The 18,919-nt window shown below is 36.5% G+C and overlaps 1 protein-coding gene across 1 annotated transcript in view; it reads right to left on the bottom strand.

Moving 5' to 3' along the window:
- Positions 1-18,919, bottom strand: part of OFCC1 (orofacial cleft 1 candidate 1) — a gene marked incomplete at its 5' end in the record, with an annotated part of 303,058 nt that overhangs the window by 44,039 nt on the left and 240,100 nt on the right. The window contains one exon of the mRNA XM_032341375.1: positions 17,642-17,801. Within this exon, the coding sequence (XP_032197266.1) occupies positions 17,642-17,801 (160 nt within the window). The remainder of the gene's footprint in view (positions 1-17,641; positions 17,802-18,919) is intronic.

Below are 18,919 nucleotides of genomic sequence, written 5' to 3' on the forward strand. Positions count from 1 at the left end.
GCCACCATCCCTATGTGGGATTAGTGTTTCTGTGGTAAAATCGTCTGTGTTTTCTGCTTGACTTTTAAGAAGGAAACAATTTATCTTTTACCACCCCTCTCTGATGTGGTCCCTAACGCTTCAACGCCTGTAAAACTGACTCATCATCACATTAATAATTTCCTCGAATTGTTTTCCATTTCTTAAAGTGCTTATAGTTTCTATCTACTCGAAAAGAATGGCACACTCTTTGAAGTTAGGAATGTGACTTAAAATATACTATTTTCTCATACACTGGTGTGTGATATACATATTTAACATTTTTTAAAAAATAGGTTGCAACTTAGATTTTTAAAACTTGTACTGTTTGATAGCTTAAATGTAATAGTTCAAATTGCATCATATTCAACAAACTAGGGACCTTTATTCTCAATTCTTTTGTGAAATAGACCTTCATGCTATATTACTTATAAATTCCAACAGCTGTGGAGGAAGGAGAAAGAACACATGTAGGGGAGTCAAAAATCCCAAGCTTTCAGTCCAGGCTTTGCCTCTTACTACAAACTTTGTTCATACCTGGGAGCTGCTCTGACGTCCTTATCTAATGCTAAATAGAAAAAATAAAATCTTTCCCTTAAAAGTATGACATTTTAGTGAAATTAGATGTGTGAAAGTGCTTTATGAAATTATTTATGGTAGTAGTAGACACAGTAGCAGCAGCTTTGCATTAATAATTGCAACAGGATCTAGAAAAGCACTTTTATAGGGCTAGCTGGAGAAGATGTTCTTTAATAGGAGGCTATAAAAGCATTTCAGGTCAAATACTAAACTTTTTAAAAGGAAGTAACATAATACACCCTAGATGCACGTTATAATATGAACCAGAATATTTATAGTCACATTTAATCATATCAAAGATCTTAAAAAGAATGTGCAAATGGGGGTCTCTACAAACTACAAATTAAAAAAATCAAGTACTTTCCTTCTTCCTTACCATTTAGTAAAAGAAAATATATCAGTCATTTAGTCAGTGATAAATGAGCAAGAGAAAGCTAAGGATAAATGTGAAAAAAAAAAAAAAAATCTCACACTAAAGCTGGAACTATCTTTGCTCCTCCGGTGGGTCGACGCCATTCCACATCCTATGTTAGATACCCAGCCTGTGTTCAAAACTCAGTGAGGTTCAGTTCTTAAAAAGAGCGATCTATGCTTGCAAAGAAGCTTCCTAGCTTAAACTAAAACTGAACCGTTAGGGCAGTGGGGATGTTTCAGTTCTGGCTGTTCCACATACAAAAGTACAAGCGAATTTTTTCAAGACCAAAGCTTCTGAACATCCAAGGAATTGAAATCCTCGGTGTTCTTTTACTTAACCTACGCACTGCTTCACACAGGGTCATTTATAAAGCCATGATGAAAAGAACAAGTCTATAAACCTGTGCGAAACGGTAGGAGTTTTGAGCTCCCAGGGCCTCAGATCTGCAGTGTATGCAGTGACTTATATCTAGTGGAATTATGTAAACAGTATCAAGTGGAGGAGAAAAGGAGGGAACATTCAAAAGCGCATGTGTGGGAGCTCCTGGGTGGCTCAGTGGGTTAAAGCCTCTGCCTTCAGCTCAGGTCATGATCCCGGGGTCCTGGGATTGAGCCCCGCATCGGGCTCTCTGCGCAGGCTCCTCCCTCTCTCTGTCTCTGCCTGCCTCTCTGCCTACTTGTGATCTCTGTCAAATAAATAAATAATTTTTAAAAAGGGGGGGCCATGTATGTGTATGTTGTGTTATCACAGAAAGGAGATACATAGAGGAATCAGGAGATTCAGAAGAAGGAAGCTTGGAGAAATTTGGCCAGGAAACCACTTGACTTATGGGGAAAAAAAAAAAATCATGTGGTATCTGTAAATATGCTAAAACCCCAAGAGCAGTATGGGGCGAGAGAAAGCACTTAGGGAGTGACAACTGCAAATTTTCTATAATGCATAAGAGGGAATTAGTGCCATCTTGAGCTTGGAAGTGGGCTAAAGTATATATTTTGAATCTTTAAGCAGTTTTGTTCGGTACATATTTTGGGGGGTGTTTGGCGGTGAGAGGCTAATGGAGATTATCAAGAAGAGGTGACATTACCACTGCATTAAAGGATCGTCTTCTGTATTTCAAGGTAAACAGACTGAAGACAGATGTACCAGCTGATTTCACACATTTTAATAGATATTTCTTTTTTTGGACATCGAAGCCAACAGTGTCTTTTTACACTACATGTTTTCTTCATTGACACAAGGATATAAGATTGCTGAAAGCAGAGACCAGGAGAGAAAGCCCATAAAGTTCTACTATCCAGATTCCCAAGTCCATTTTATGAGCTATCTTGACTTCCAATTATACAGTGACACTGTCTGAATGACAGCAGTAAAGGCAAAGGACTGTTGGCTGGTTTATTTTCTTTGCACAAAATTGGCTATTCTTTTAATATTGAGTTTCAGTCTTCTAATTATTGTGTGTGAGAGAGAGAGAGAGAATAAAATAACATGGTTGTTAGTCTACTTTCTATGGTCTTTTTGTTTCCGGGGGAAAACTTACTACTACTACTACTGCTGCTGCTGCTACTACCACCACCACCACTACTACTACTACTACTATTATTATTATTATTATTAATGTTATTATTATTTACCTAACCATGTTGAGACACATAAAGTATTAACATGACTTTGAAGTCTCCCTCCATTAAAGTGATAGGATTCAGGTAAAAATGGTATTCTGGTCTTTTAAGTGGCCTTCCAAGATCTGGAAAAGTATCCCTACCCATAGGACCCTCATCAAGGTCTTCCACGTATTCCCTTACCGGATCGTACCACAGGAACAGGCTCAGCTCCTGATCAGAGTTTTGGGAGCAGTAATAAAATTCCAAGTTGATCTCAAATAAGAAACTGGAAAACCCCCTCTGTCATGTTTGACTTTTGATATTTTGGCAGAAAGCTGAGATTCCTGGGTTGAACATCTAACAGAAGCCATTTCACCATTCATCATTTCAAGGTTTCAAATTCAGGGCAAAATGCCATATAACCTACTTGCACATCATTTACTCAAACCTATAAAATTACAAGGCAAAAATGTTCTTACTTGGGAGGTTTTTAATCCCTTTCCTGAAATATTCTGACATGTGCAAAGATCATGCCTGGCAAAACGTCCTAGATCTTAGTCCTGGCTGTGACATTTATTATGATGGGCAAGTCATCTTTCTGAATCTCACTAATTTCCCTCACCTGTGAAATTCCTGACCTGATTACCTCAAGGTTTCTCTAGGAAACAAATAGAATTATGTTGACAACATGTTGAAGACTCTAACGTGTGATATTAATGTAAGATACTGTTATCCCTTTCAGTGTTTTAAGTTAAAGTCTACAAACATATTACATTTTCATGAAATATTCAAATAACTGTTTGTTAGATGCTAAAAGCAAAATCTTTTAGTTTCAATATTTTATTTTATTTTTTTTAATTAATTAATTTTCAGCATAACAGTATTCATTATTTTTTCACCACACCCAGTGCTCCATGCAATCCGTGCCCTCTAAAATACCCACCACCTGGTACCCCAACTTCCCCCACCCCCCCGCCCACAATATTTTAAAAGACAATGAGGAAAAGACCTGCCCTTCTCTAAAGAGGTTCTACTTCTTATCTTTCAGCACTCGGACTTGTTATGCAATGTTCACATCTTTATGTTTATGTAACACTCTTGCAAATATAAGGTGATTCTTCAACAAACATCAAGACAGGAATAAGCATTTCCTTCCACTCCAATTACCTAACAGTATAACTTTCTGTATTTCATCACTCTTTGGGAAGCAATTTACAAACTGAGTTGGGCTGGGGAAGTTTTTATCAGATGCAATATAGGAGAATTACATAAAGAAATATTTGATGAGTGTTCCTGCTTTTATAGTAACATATGAAAATCATATTTGTACCCCTTTGACATATCTATTAGTGAAAACCCTTTTGTGTATTTGTAATACACAGAATACCATTTGTCAAAACAATAAATTTATAATAATTAAGCTTAGTGGAAAAATCTAAACACAGAAACCTCTTCTACCATTATATTGATATTCAGCATGTCAAGATTAGCTGAATCTGGACATTGAAACACACAATTAATTTAAAAAAAATGCTTCAATTCAATTGTTTAGCTAACTGCCATCATGTTTCTTCGTTCTATTCCTCTTAAAATTTTTCACTAGTGGCAAATTTTCCAGTTACCTAAAATGGGAAATACCAGTGGCTGACAGCATCATTTCAAGTATGGGTAGTGATTGCTAATATCATCATGGTAGAATGGCTTACACAGTCCTTGAGCATGAGGATTATATATGACATCTTTGATTTGAGCCCAACAACAGTAAAGTTATGCACAGAATTTATCAAAGAATGAAGGAAAGGGGACCCCTAGGTGGCTCGGTTGAGCAACCGACTCTTGATTTCAGCTCAGTTCATGATCCCAGGGTCATGAGATGGAGCCCCTGAGTCAGGCTCTGGAGTCTGCTTGGGATTCTCTCTCTCTCTCTCTCTTTCCCCCTCCCTCTGTACCCTCCTACTCATGCTTTTGTGTGCGCATGCATGTCTGTCTCTTTTCCAAATAAATAAACAAATCTTAAAAAAAAAAAAAAGGAAGAGAGAAAGTAAGGAAGCAAGAAAAAAAGGAAGGAAGGAAGGGAGGAAGGATACTGCGACCTAACTACTAGGTAACTTAGGTCAGCCATAAAATTACCAATTAGTGTTAAAAACTAAACTTTTCTCTAATATTGTTTCATTACAGAGAGGTCATTTGCCTTCTCAGTGAGTCCAAAACATCAAAAACAAACAAATAAACAAACAACAACAAAAATTATCCTGGATGTGAGATCCCTACCCCAAACAAAATAAATCAAACTCAAGACATTCATGGTGTAGATATGTCATTCTCTGGGATAATTGAATGTCCCATTTCATTTGTAAAGCTGAGATCTGATATTAATTATTCTTGGTGAATAGCATGCAAATGTATTAAGCAAAAAAGTGAATCGAATTTCGTGTTACACAAGATAGCATATGCAGCATGTCCTGCCAGAAAGCATCAGGAGTATTTGGCCCTGTAAATAGGACAGAAACCCTGCAAATAGGACAGAAACTCCTATTTATGCCAGCCCCTGATGACAGATTTTTCTTCAATGAATTTTTAATAGTTTGATGAACACGAATGGACTTGAAGAAATTGAGAAAATGGAAGGAAAATAGAGATGCAGTTTTTGCTGAGCACTGTTGTAAAATCTTGAGGACCATCAATACCTTCATTTGTGACAATGAAGTTCTTCTTGAGCTGAGGTAAATTTTAGTAAAGTGAGGGGTTCCTATGTTACACTTCCTGGGCTCAGGGGAAACAGTTTACTTGTCTGTTTAAGGACTGTAGAAAATAATAACTCACTTCTCCAGGTAGAGTATTAAGGGGTGATAGTGAACTGTTAATTGGGTCAGTTTCCACCACCACTGCTTATACATAATTAATATGTCTGTTACAGGATTGAAATTGTTCTATATTCTTTTTGGGAGAGAATAAAAAAAAATACCAATATAAAATTTTGGTGTTTTCAGTAAAAACTGTAGTAGGTATTTTCAATGATGCTGAAGTTCTGGCAAATGAGAACCTCAGAAAAGTACTATTATCATAACAGAACCAATTCTCTTTTGATCCTGATGATCTTTAGTACCATTTCCTCTTATGTAATTGTATGGTATGCAGCAACAGGACATCATAAGAGCTATCATGAGGCTCAAGAGAAAAAAAAAAACAAAACCCTCACACTATTAATAACTTTTTTACTTGGCATTTATTATTGAACATTGGGTCAACATTCTCTGAGCTCTATTGTTCTAAAATCCCTTTTAAAAATCTTGGAGGAAAAAAAAGACTGCTTGGATCCTTCAGGCTTGAACTTTATATTTAATTTATTAATTAATTTATTTATTTTAAAGATTTTATTTCTTATTTATTTGACAGAGATTACAAGTGGGCAGAGAGAGAGGAAGAAAAGCAGGCTCATTGCGGAGCAGAGAGTCCGATGCGGTGCTCCATCCCAGGACCCTGAGATCATGACCTGGGCTGAAGGCAGATGCTTAACCCACTGGGCCACCCAGGCAACCCTATAGTTGTAAATTTTATCTTAATGAAGTTGTTAAAGTATTTGACCCATTTTAGAGAGGCAAGTATATTTTAAAATAATAAAATAAGACCTTTATTACTAATTCAATGTTTGTCTCAGTAGGGTTTGCTGACTGAGGTTCTTAACTATATTTGAAGGGATGCTCAAGGATTCCTTTAAAAGGAGTTTTAGTTTACTTCCAGGATGCATAGGCAAAAAGTAGAAATTAAGAAAGGGAAATTATAGGTTTTAAAAGTACAATATAGACATTAAGAACAATTGGCAATAGGGACAATTTGTTTTACAAATTAAAAAGTCCTTTGGTAATACACGACAGAGAAATGGCATGATTTGAACCAATGCATATGATATTAAGTATCTCTATCCTTCATTAGGCTGTGACTATTTTCCCATGGAGAGGGCCTAGTGTTTGAAGTCAAGGGCAGTAAATTCCCTCTACTTAAGATTCTCGTGACATATCCTTTAGATTTTGCAATATCTAAAACATCAAATGTATTTTAAAAGAAACTGAAAGTTTAGTTTAAAAAACTGTGTTCTTTAAAAAAAGAAAATTATTGATATGGCTCATTCCATCCTAATGACAAAACTAGGCTTATTACTTATGATTTTTAAGTTTTATATGTGACTAAGACAATTAGGAAAGACCCAGGAAATGATTATCTCCCAATTGCTAAAAAAAAAAAAAAAAAAAACCAAAAAAACAAAACAAGGGTTTGAAAACAGTCATGGAATCAAACCTTTGGCTAGGGCAAGATTTATTTGATAAAAATGTACCCAAAAAATCCTTAAACAAACTTTTTATATCAACAATTTTTAAAGAGCAAGTGTCTCAAGCAGGAGGACAAATGAGTCATCCCCTGACCTGGTGACAGGCTGTGGAATGAGAATGAGAGCTTTTCCAACAGCTTGCCTGAGAAGAAGCCAAGGGACCAGCCTGGAAACCAGGAGCTAAATGTAGATGGCGGCGTGTGTGACTTGGAGCGCTGCGTGGTGACTCTGTTCCTGCCAAACATACAGCAGCTTAGTTGTGTTTTAGGACCTAATCGAGGCATAAACCACAAGTGCTGCTGTTGCTGGAGACAACGGCAACCAAACTGCCTTTCTAATTGGAGAGGAGGAAATGTGAACAAAGAGAAACAACCAACCAAATCTCATCAGGAGACGCGAAATGGGACTGGGTTCCGCTGCCAAGTTAAGAAAGGTGCATGTTGCAGCAAATCTGAAAGGTGATCAGAATGGAGGAGGACAAACACCAGGGCAGTGTTGGCCAGTACGTTCTTACGACATTAACGATCTCTGTGATTTTCTTTCTTCCCTGTCTAAAGACAGATCATGGGGCCATTACGTAGCAGACAGATTGTCCTATGGCTCAAACGCCTACTTGTGGATTGCTTCCTAATGGCGTGGGGCAGTGGCTTGCAAAGGATTTCATATCGCGCTTGGTACTTTTTCTCTACAAAGAACACTTTTATAGGTCTTTTCCCAACTTATGAAAATAATATGCATTCATCATAAAAATGAGGGAATTTAGAAAAGCACAAAGGAAACAAGATTAATTTTCCATAGTCCTACATCAAAGGAAGATAAAATCATTTGGAAATTTTATGTACGTCTTTGTAACTTTTGACTTCATTTTAGTCCTCCATGGGTCATTTTTGTACTGATTCATATTGAATTACTGGAAACTGTGGTTTTGCAACGCACAGGGAAAATGGCATACGAGTACATATCGTTTCTTGCCTGTTTATCCAAACTTAGTGTCCCATAATGCTTACGTTCCAGCCATACTTAATTTTTTGTTGTTGTTGTTCTCCTAAACACCATGAGATTTTAAAAAATTTGTTATTTAAGTTTAACCAAGTTAACATATAATGTATTATTAGTTTCAGGGGTAGAATTTAGTGATTCATCAGTTGCATATAACACCCAGTGCTCGTTACATCAAGTGCTCTCCCTAATGCCCATCACCGTGTTACCCCATACCCCCCTCCACCTCCCCTCCAGCAACTCTCACTTTGTTCCTAGAGTTAAGTCTCTTATGATTTGCCTCCAAGATATTTTATCCTCTGCTTGGAGGGCCTATTCTTTTGGTGCCCAATTTGTCCTTGAACTGCTCTTCATCTTAAATACTTACCTCAGTACTCTGCGGTAAGATTTTCAGTGGCCCATTCAAATGGGTTAAAACTGTCAAAAAGAAAACCACAGGCCCCAAATGAAGTTCATTGGGCCAGGTCACTAAACTGGGGCTCATTACCCAACCTAACTGCAGTTCCGAACTCCCCTTGAAATGTAGCATTTACCGGTGAGTCAAGAATTTTCCAGCAATACCAGTGAAGGTAATTTGTCAGTTGGACTCCCTCCATCTGTCTCCCCCAGTCCCAAAGGAAGAGGAGGTAATCTGCATGATAAAACCCTCAGCTTTTTCCCTTAAGAAGGGTGACTTTGCCTGAAACAATCCTTTCTTTTCTTTTGCTAACTTTTTGCCCCACCTCCTTCCTAGAAAAACCTTCCCTTTGGTATAACTCCTGGGGCTCCCTCTACTTGCTAGATGGAATGCTGCCCAATGCTTGTATTACTTAATAAAGCCAAAAATTTACTTGGTGGAATTTTGTTTTTCAACAATACTATTTTCCTGCAAGCTTCCACCGTACTGCCCGACACACAGCTCCATATTTTCACCATCCACTGTATTGGCATTATAGCTCCGAGTGTTTAACTTCCTCACGGTTCTATAAAGGAAGACATACTGTTTTGTTTTACTTTCATGTGCGTCTAAAGAAAGGGCCTACTTCATATTCGATGATCCATAATAAAGTGTCGCATAAATGAATAGATGGATGAGGGAGGTTACTTCATCTCTCTGAGCCACTTCCTCATCTGTAAAATGGAAATAATACCCACCACATATATTTGCTTTGAGAATTAAATGAGCCAGCATATTAACTACTTGACATAGTGACTGACCCACAGTAAGAGCTATTTATTTTCTTCCTTTGTTCCTAAGAAAATATTACTTTAATACTGAGCCCTTTAAAAAAAAAAATTCTCTTTGACCTATCTACCAAAAATGTGAGTGGTAAGAGTCAAGCAAAAGGTTTCTATGAGCAGGTAATAATACTATGGTGACATTTTTGCAATTCTAATTTATTCAAGTTCTGTGACTGTTAAAAGCCCAAAGAACACCCAGTAGAAATTAGGTAAGCTAAAAGGGACAAAGGGTAATGGGGGAGCTAGTATTTCAATAGAACTGTATTTTCGTCTCATTGAAGCCTATACAAATGCAAGTGATGTTGGGGAACTGGCATTTCTCAACAGTCAGATACGGAAAGGAGTTTGACTTTCATTCTTCCTAGTAAGAACATTGTACTTCCAAAGGGGAAGAAAAAAGAGCTTTATTTAATGCTTTACATGAAATTCCATTTCCCACCATATAATTATTAAAAGATAAGTAGCTTCTGCATTATTAATAAGAATAAATAATAAGATGGCAATTAAATAAGTATCATTAATGACTTGTTCATTAATATGTTAGTAGTCGGCTGTTTTATCATGAAGAGAAATTAGAGTGAGATAGTAGGAAAATTCAATAAATAATAAAACAGAAAGCTGTGTATTGTTCCTCAGTTAATTACAAATATATCTGATTCTTAGAATGCTAAGGAAGAAATTTGCATACCAAGTCCAGAAGTAGTTCAAAGCTAAGAGGTGCTTTGTTATAAACAAAACTCTCTCATGTCTCTTTGAGTTTTAAGTTTGTTTACTCTTACAAAAACTTGATTTCCTGTGTCTGAGGAAAATAAGCTTATAAAAAAGATGAAAAGGCTGGTATATAGCACTCCAGTTAAGAGATGCTGACAAATTAAGTGTTAATGAATCAAAAACATATGGATTACACTTCACTTCAAATAGAAATGATTTTAGAATCAAGGGGGAAAGTACTTAGCAAGATGTAAGTAAGTCTTTGTCAATCTTTAAAACCCAAACATTTACGGTATCTTCATAAAGCTCCTAGTTATTCCTTTCCTTAGTGGTTACCTATCATTTTCATTTTATAGACAAGATCAATCTCTCCAAGGCCAAATGACCTTTCAAACGTTTAACAAGGTATTGAGTCAGTTATATACGGACATCCCAGAAGTTCAGAGATAAAAAAGATCAAGGGAGAAATATGTATCAATTAACTAAAACCACCATGCCAACATAGAACAGTTTCCTCCATTCCTTGCTCATCATGATTTGAAAGACAAAGAAGAAATGCCAGTGGTCATATACCTTTTTAAATCATCCTCTTTTATATGTATTTTTTAAATTGTAGCTAAGATTCGCATTTTCAAATTAGTTGGATCAATACCAATCTTTCATTGTGCAAAAATCAGAATTTCTATAAAGTTAGTAGCTCTAAATACAGTCCACATTTATGTAAAAGTCTTTAAAAGATAAGTGTCTTTATGCTTCTGAAGAATTGGTAATTTGTTCAATGCAAGAAAAAAATAACACTGAATATAGAGTTCACAATATGTATTTTGATTACTGAGCAGAAATCCCTACCTTTAAGATAATTCAGGCACACTTAGGATGTGTTCACCCAGGTCCCTAAGGAATGTTCTTTACTAGATTAAAAAAAAAAAAAAAATATATATATATATATATATATATATATATATATATATATATATATATTGCTCTTTTCAATGTAACAAAGTATGTTTTTAGCACCTAGTCTATTAACCTCTGGTCAATTTACATTCCTATACTGATGCTAATGTCTCTTTCACCAAGGATTCTGTTCTGATGTCCCTGATGCTCATTTGTTATTGTGGGTACTTATTCTTGTGCCTGACACTCAGTGTAAAAACCTTATTAGTCATTTTGGAAGTGGAGCCTCCCCAGGTAAATCCTGTTAAGTATGAAATTCACTGGAATCATACTGGGGGACAAGAAGTGTTACAAGTAGATGGTCTGAGTGCTAACCTTTTGTTCTCTTGATGTTGGGAGTTAAAATGGGCCTTGGCTCTCCCTGAATTAGGCCCCTGCTTCCCACCTTCTATAATCAAAGCAGTCTGCTTACCCTTGGAATGGACAGGATTCAAGAGTTCTTCCTGTTGTAGTCGCTGTTCTGCCACCCGCCATTTTGAATTCAGTTCAACTACTGGTTTTGTTGGGTCCCCCAATAATGGGTCCCTCAATAATGGGTCCGTGATTAAAAGAGTGAGACTGATACAAAGCGAAGGTCAAGTAAAGCTTTATTTCATGCCAAGCATCAAGAATCAAACCAACCTTCAAACATATTGGTCGGGGCCGCCCCTTACAGAGAGGACGACCCCTCACTGCTTTCCAGACTAACTTTTATAGAGCAAAGGCCATGTGGTTGGACCTGACCACACATAGGTGGCTAATTGAATTACAATTCACCCCATAGTAGCTATGGAAACTAGCCTATCACCTTGGTAGCTAGGAGACAGTATGTGCCCCCACTGATTGAATGTCTCCACCCGACCAGACCCACCCTTGTATTTGGGCCGTTACCTGGAACTGGTTTCCCGGACTTGCTCCTAAGTAAGTTCCCCTGGGGGAGGCAGGGTCAATCTAAGTCCACTGCATAAACAACAAAATGGCGGTTCAACCGAGGTGGGGCCGCTCTGGCAAAATAGGCCCTTACAGTTTCCATTTCCACTTGCTTCTACCTTCCATTCTTAATTTCAAATATGACTAGGTCCAATTTAGCTTGTCATTTATCTTCACCTACTTTCAAATCCCCATCGAGCTTGCAAAACCTATCCCCCCACTATAGATCAAGATGATAAATACTTGATGACCCATAAAGCACAATCTCTAAGAGATTGTGGGATGGAATTGAATTGAAAAATTGATGGAAAACTGAGCTATGTATTAGACAGAGTGTATTAAAAACATTAGAACTTTAAAAGATTTTATTTATTTATTTGACAGACAGAGATCACAAGTAGGCAGAGAGGCAGGCAGAGAGAGAGGGGGAAGTAGGCTCCCCAATGAACAGAAAGCCCCATGCGGGGCTCAATCCCAGGACCCTGAGATCATGACCTGAGCCGAAGGCAGAGGCTTAACCCACTGAGCCACTCAGGTGCCCCCAAAACATTAGAACTTTAAAATAAGCCATTTAGGGGTGCCTGGGTGGCTCAGTCAGTTAAGTGTCTGCCTTCAGCTTGGGTCATGATCCTGGAGTCCTGGGATCGAGCCCCACAATGACAATGGGCACCCTGCTCAATGGAGAGTCTGCTTCTGCCCCTACCCTCTGCTCATGTTCCTTTTCTCTCTATCAAATTATTAAATAAAATCTTATAAAAATAAAATAAAACATTTATAAAATTCAGTGCAAAGGCAACCCAAATCCTTATTGGAATGAGCTACCTCTTTTTAGTAAAGCTTTTGATGGTTTCCTGTTGCTTATGAAAAATATATGGTTCCCAGTACTGTGCACATTTCCAGTTTCTAAACTCCTTCTCCAGGCTGATCTTTCACTCTCTTCTACCCTCTGTCCTTTGTTCTAGACCAAACAAATTGCTTTCAGTTTTCAAACTTGCCTTGGCATTTCCTGTCATTGTACCTCTGCTCTGCCTCTTCCAGCATGGAAAATTCTATCAGTGTCTTTGTCCCAAATCCCTATCAACATGTTCCCATGTATCTATTTGCTACCACTTTGCCCCTCAAGATCCTCAATGAAGCTTTTCCTCCTCCCTGACCATATTTCCACAGTAAAAATGAGAAGTGTTTCTAGGAAAACAGTGTAGTCACTCCATGGCTTGCTGCCTGCAGTTGGCTACATCAATAACAATGCGTAGGGTTTACCTGGGATGGTGAACTAAATGGAAATTCAGTTTTTCTTAATCATCTTATTTTATTAAGAATTATAGATCGTATAGAACCTTCAGATCAGAATTTCAATAACTACAGAACTCAGGGAATTGTTACAGTCACCATCCGAGGGCACAAGAGTAGTAGATAAACAGCAACTCCTATACAAAGAAGAGAAAACAGGGTATGTTTCTGCATGTGATTGTATTTCCCTGAACACATTCTTGACAGGAGTTGGGTAGCTCCTTCTCAGAGTCCCTTACATAATTCCACTGTATAACCGTCTCTTAATAAAAACTATTCTAACATACAGCAACAAAAATGATAATCTTCATTAACTGCATCCTGTAGTTCCCAGACGCTCAAGAAATAGACATTTTAGTTTTTATGTCTTCCACTTATGCTGCTTGAATGGATTTCTTAACTTCACTGTCCACTGTCCCACAAGGCACAACTTTCTCCAACCCTTCCTCTCTGCCTAACATCCTGCTATTTTTATGAGCTTCAGTAGCCCCTTTTAAAGTGGTAGTTTCTTTAAGAAAATAATTACCGTGTAAATTAGTCTTCAACAAATAGTAAGGCACATTTTGGAATTAAATTCCAAAGTATTGAAGCTTTGCTTCCTGGTATGTTTAAAACCATTATATAAGTTTAACCATAGCCATTCAATCTATGTACCTAGAAATATCATTTCTTCCCTTGCTAATGAAGGTCCTACGGCACAAATTTATTAAAGGTATACGTTTGCATGGGATAATAATTGGGTCGATAATATTAAATTCATAGGCTCATTATTTAATTGCAAGGGCAGATTATGAATACAGCTTCTAAAATGTATTTTAATGAAAAACACTACATCCTGACCTAATCATATCAACCTTATGCTATCTAATTAAGGATGCAAAAAATCATTAGAGTTGCAAAATATTAGTTCCAGTTCCATCAGCCTGTGAGCTGCCCCTTCATGAATATATATATTTTTACTCATGATAAATAGTTAATGAGGTAAAAATGACAAAATTTGCATGTAGGCAAATTAGTTTAATAGAATGATATCTTTTCTGACTACTGAAAGTGACCTTTTCCTTTTCAAAAAAGTGGTTAAAATACTTTGAAATTATCATCTGACTGTCTTTGCACAAATGACAAATTATATGTATGAACAATATAAAAATTACAAAATGCAATAATTCTAAATTCTCATCATACTATAAATGTGCTCTGTGCTTTTGCATTTATCAATTTAATAAAAGGAAATTAAGCATATTATAAAGTATCCATTTATGTGCCAATTTTTAATCCAGAGCATAAAAACGAGAAGCATGTGTTTAATAGCTAATACTATGGCAAAGATCTAGATCAAATTTTTAAAGTACAAACATTCTAGACTACTTACTTGAAATACTTTTATATTAAAATGTCTGTTGCATTCTTAATTTAGCATTTTAGATTATAGATAAATGGTCAAAATTAAACTGGCATTGTACCTTGAAATTAGTATTTCAGTTATTCACCAGGACTATCTTGATTTCTTATTAAAATAAACTAAAAAAGGAAATGTAAAACAGGTTAAAAAGAACATTAAAAAATTAATCATAAGAAAGAGGAAGTTTTCATGGTATAAATGCCAGGTCATGAAGAGACATAACAAATAAAATATGTATGTCTATCCATTTAAGTTTAGGAATGTTTCTGTATGCTTAATAAACATAACCCAACAACGAGAAATAACAGGTGCTCTCCAGATTTTCAAATGATGTGCATAAACATCTCTGTGAATCTCCTTACTGATAGATTCTGAGTCTATACATGTTGGGGAAGAGACAGCAGCAATTTATCTAGATATATTAATGTCTGTTAATGGCCCAAAGGAATCTAAGCCAAAATATTTTACTTAGGACACAAGTGCCTTTGATTAAATTATTTACTTTAATTACATTTAATCCAACTGTCTTTTCATTGATCCCTTTAAATGTGCATTCACCGTCAGAATTATGAACACACAAGGTTTGAGGTCTTTTCCTGAGTTCTACTCTTGCTCATCATGGGTCAGCTAAACCATTTTATAAAGGACAGAATAAATATTAATTTTAAGGAACTAAAGAATTTCATGATCTCCTTTAATTTTCCCTCTAGCACCTAAACATTCATTTTCCTCTTCCCCTTTTTATCCCAGCCCTCTCCCCATCCCACTTTCTCCTATTTCTCACTATCTCAGACTTTCCTAGACAAAACAAACGATCATAAACAATAAAATAATTCTCTATTTTCCTCTGTATTCTTTGTCAGGTACCTTTGTTCAACTCTGATCATTTTGGTACTCAACTTTGGATTGGTTCCAAATTCCTCAACTTCCATGTTGTGAAGCTTAATAATGAACTAAATATACTCTATGTACCCCAGTACTTTGACATTATCCTGCAGAGAAAGCACTCTTTGCTTAATTTGTAGGAAGATTTAGACAATTTGGGCCTTTTAAAAATGATGCTGTTGTCAAGGATTTTTGAAGAAGAAACCAGGATAAAGTGAAATGTGTTTTACTTTAAGTCAAGGACAGTGATTATGGAAATGTCTGGTGTGGTGTTGTTATGTTTACCAATAAAATTAACAGAATTCAAGACATATTACATATATTAACAATTTTTTTTTTTTGAAAGCTAATGTTTAGGTTCCTATCAGGTAGAGAATGGAATGAGGTAGATTGTATGTTCATTATATTGGCAAATTAAATATGTTCAATTATTCAATCATTCAAGCTTGCATTCATTTATGTACTGAACAAATTGCAAAAATGTACTATGTTCTGCAGACACTATTAAGATTGAGAAGAAAAATATGGAAAAACCACTCATTTGTTGCACACGATCTTAGTCTAGAAAGGAAGAGGGAAACACAGATAATTCTCAGATTGTGTGTTAGAACGGTCAGATAAAACAAGCAGCTTTGACACAAAGAAGATGGTCCTCTCTGGGCAGGCCTCATCAAACCAGCAGTCCAGGTCAACCTGGATGGAGAATTGGTTTGGCAGGTAGTACCTGAGAAGCTGAAAGAATGCTCCTCCAGACAGGGAGGAATGGATGGCAATGTGAAACAATACATCATATTTAGCAAATTACCCTTATTTTTCTATGGCATAATTACATTTCAGTGACAAACATTTGGCAAGAGGAAGGCAGAGAAGAGAGGAGTGAGATGCTGATACAAGAGACATCACCAGAGAGGTCAACAAGAATCCCATCAAATGGTAAAAACGCATTAGTCTGAATTTTGGCTTCTACTCTTCAGGCAAAGGGTTTATGTCAGGGAAATGGAGGGTCAGATCTGCATTGTAAAAATATTCTAAAGAATGAATTCATGGATGGTGTGTGACATGGTGACTGCAGCGTGAGCCTGCAGGTAAACAGATCAGTTAGCAGAGTGTTGCTGTTCTTCAGAAGCTGGGCATTGAGGTCATAGACGTCCAGGAGCAAGTGGAATAGAGAAGAGCAGATATTAAGAAAGTAAAGTCAGTAGAAGTAACTGGATGATCAAACTGGAAAAAAATCTAGGAGACAAAATCTAGAAAAACTCTGAGTTTTGAATCTTTGTGATTCAGAGTAGATGGAAATGCCATGTACAGAGGGTGTGGATGTGTGAATCCTGTGGTTTTGTGACACAGGAGAAATGCATTTTTTAGTTAATGTGTGTCAAGTCTATTTTGTTTGGAACACACTGAGTCTAGGTCTCTTTGGGGCATACACCTGAATATCAAGTAGGCTGCTGGATTATATTACTTTAGGATTTAGAACAGAAGTGTAGCCTTGGGATACACATTTGAGAATCTTCAGCACGGTGGAAGATATGGTTCGCAAGGAGGTTAACTAAAAAAAGTGTGTAGAGAAAGAAACCAAATACAGGGCCCTGAAAGACACTAACACAGAAGAGGCTGATGGAGCCAATGGAAAAGTCTGGAAAGTAAATTCCTGAAAGAGGAAGAGAAGCAAGGGGACTGACTAATGAAAGCATCAAAGGAGAAAAACAGAAATAATATTTTCCTCTCATCCTCCCTAGATGACATGGAAGCCAGCAATCTTGTTCTATGTGGGACTTAAGTCACTAGCTTCTTTTATTTTCTTCTTTTCTTAAAGATTTACTTATTTATTTGAGAGAGGGAGGGCTCACAGGGGAAGGGCAGCAGGAAAGGGAGAAAATTTTAAGCAGAATCTCTGTGGAGCATGCAGCCCGGTGCAGGGCTCCATTTCGTGACCCTTAGAGTTCATGACCTGAGCCAAATCAAGAGTCGGATGCTTAACTGACTGAGCCACCCAGGTTCTCCACTAGCTTCTTTTATATTCTTCACAACCTTTGTGTGATTTTGCCCAATATATATACAGATATATACAGCAGGTATCAAAAATATTCCCATAAGAAAATAACAGTGTTTCACTCTAAGAACCACCTGGCCATGTCTTCTCATTGCAGCTAATAAAAAATAATCAATATATAGCCAAGCTGCAAGATTTGTATAGTGGTGGCAGTCAGATACAATAATAAATACTTCAAGAACAATGTGAGAAATTGTACCGACTTAACTGATATGCTAACAAAATGAGTTTCTCTTGTGCAGTCAAAAAACACATCCACTTCAGAGCAACTCACCTTCTTCCTTTCACCATGGATTCCTCTCCATTGCACAGACCTTTTCACTATGTAGCTGAGCTCCTGATTGGAAATCTCCAAATCATATGGTATGAAAAACTTGGTTTCTTCACTATAGATGCGCTGAAATGCATCTAATATCCAAGAATCATTGTGCAATCTAAGAACAAAACCATGTTATTTTTGTTGCCCAAATATTATTTACATTTTGCCCTCCAAAAATGTTAAATAATTTGTTTCTTTTGTCAATTTCTATTTATTCTATTCTAGTTCATTGTTCCCATTTATCTTTCAGAAATTATTTGACTTATATTCCAGAAATAGTTTTGTATTATCCTCCATTAAACATCATAATCGAAGAATAATCTGTTTTTTTTTTTTTTGCAATCTTCTCCTATAAGCCTACTATTTCTGATTTTTGATGACTAAGCAGTAGACAGCAGAAAATTAGGAAGTATTTAGTCATTAGTTTGTATTATGAATACCACATTATAATTCAAATGTGAGAGATTTATTAAAGGAAACTTATAGTTAAGAACCTTAGTGTATCACAGTATCAATAAACTAACCATTTTAAAAGTTATTACCAAACACCCAACTTATGAATTGGAGTACCAAGATAGTTGAGCATTACATGAAATGCCTTTCTATACAAAATGGTGGATTGTAAGTATTTAATTTCAATGATCAGGAAAATTATATTGCTTTAAATAGAGTAAACTAAGTTTACTGAGTTCCTATTATAAAGGTGGTCTTTCACATCCATTATGTTATCTAGTCTTTCTTTAATACTGTCTTTTACATATGAATACACTAAACCAGATGGGGGGCAAGTCCTGCTGTTTATAAGTAGTGGAGACAGAATTTAAACTGAGAACTAACACCAAAGTTCATTTCATTTCACCATCTGACTCTTCAGTGAAAATGATCTGTACAACACTGATCTTCATTTAAGGACCTTTATTTCACTTCTTCCTTTCGAAAGGGTAGAATAGATTTTTTTGACCCTACCTGCCAGCTAAGATCTGTGGGTTTCTGCTTCCTTCTGTTTTATGCTCATCACAGAGTGTAAATAAAAGCAAAACTGCCAGCCAGTGTCACTGATGGCCCAAGACAGGCCATATGGCTTGGTACCATCTTGAAATTCAACTACTACTCTTACTGTGCTTTGAGATTCTAGGTTGGCCATTTGAATGATTTGCTAGTTTTCTTGTTAAACAAGAACTAGTCTTTACCACTCTCTTAAGCTTGTTTAATGTAACATCCATCTTTTTCTTT

Source organism: Mustela erminea, chromosome 4 (genome assembly GCF_009829155.1).
Source record: "Mustela erminea isolate mMusErm1 chromosome 4, mMusErm1.Pri, whole genome shotgun sequence".
NCBI classification, from domain to species: Eukaryota; Metazoa; Chordata; class Mammalia; order Carnivora; family Mustelidae; genus Mustela; species Mustela erminea.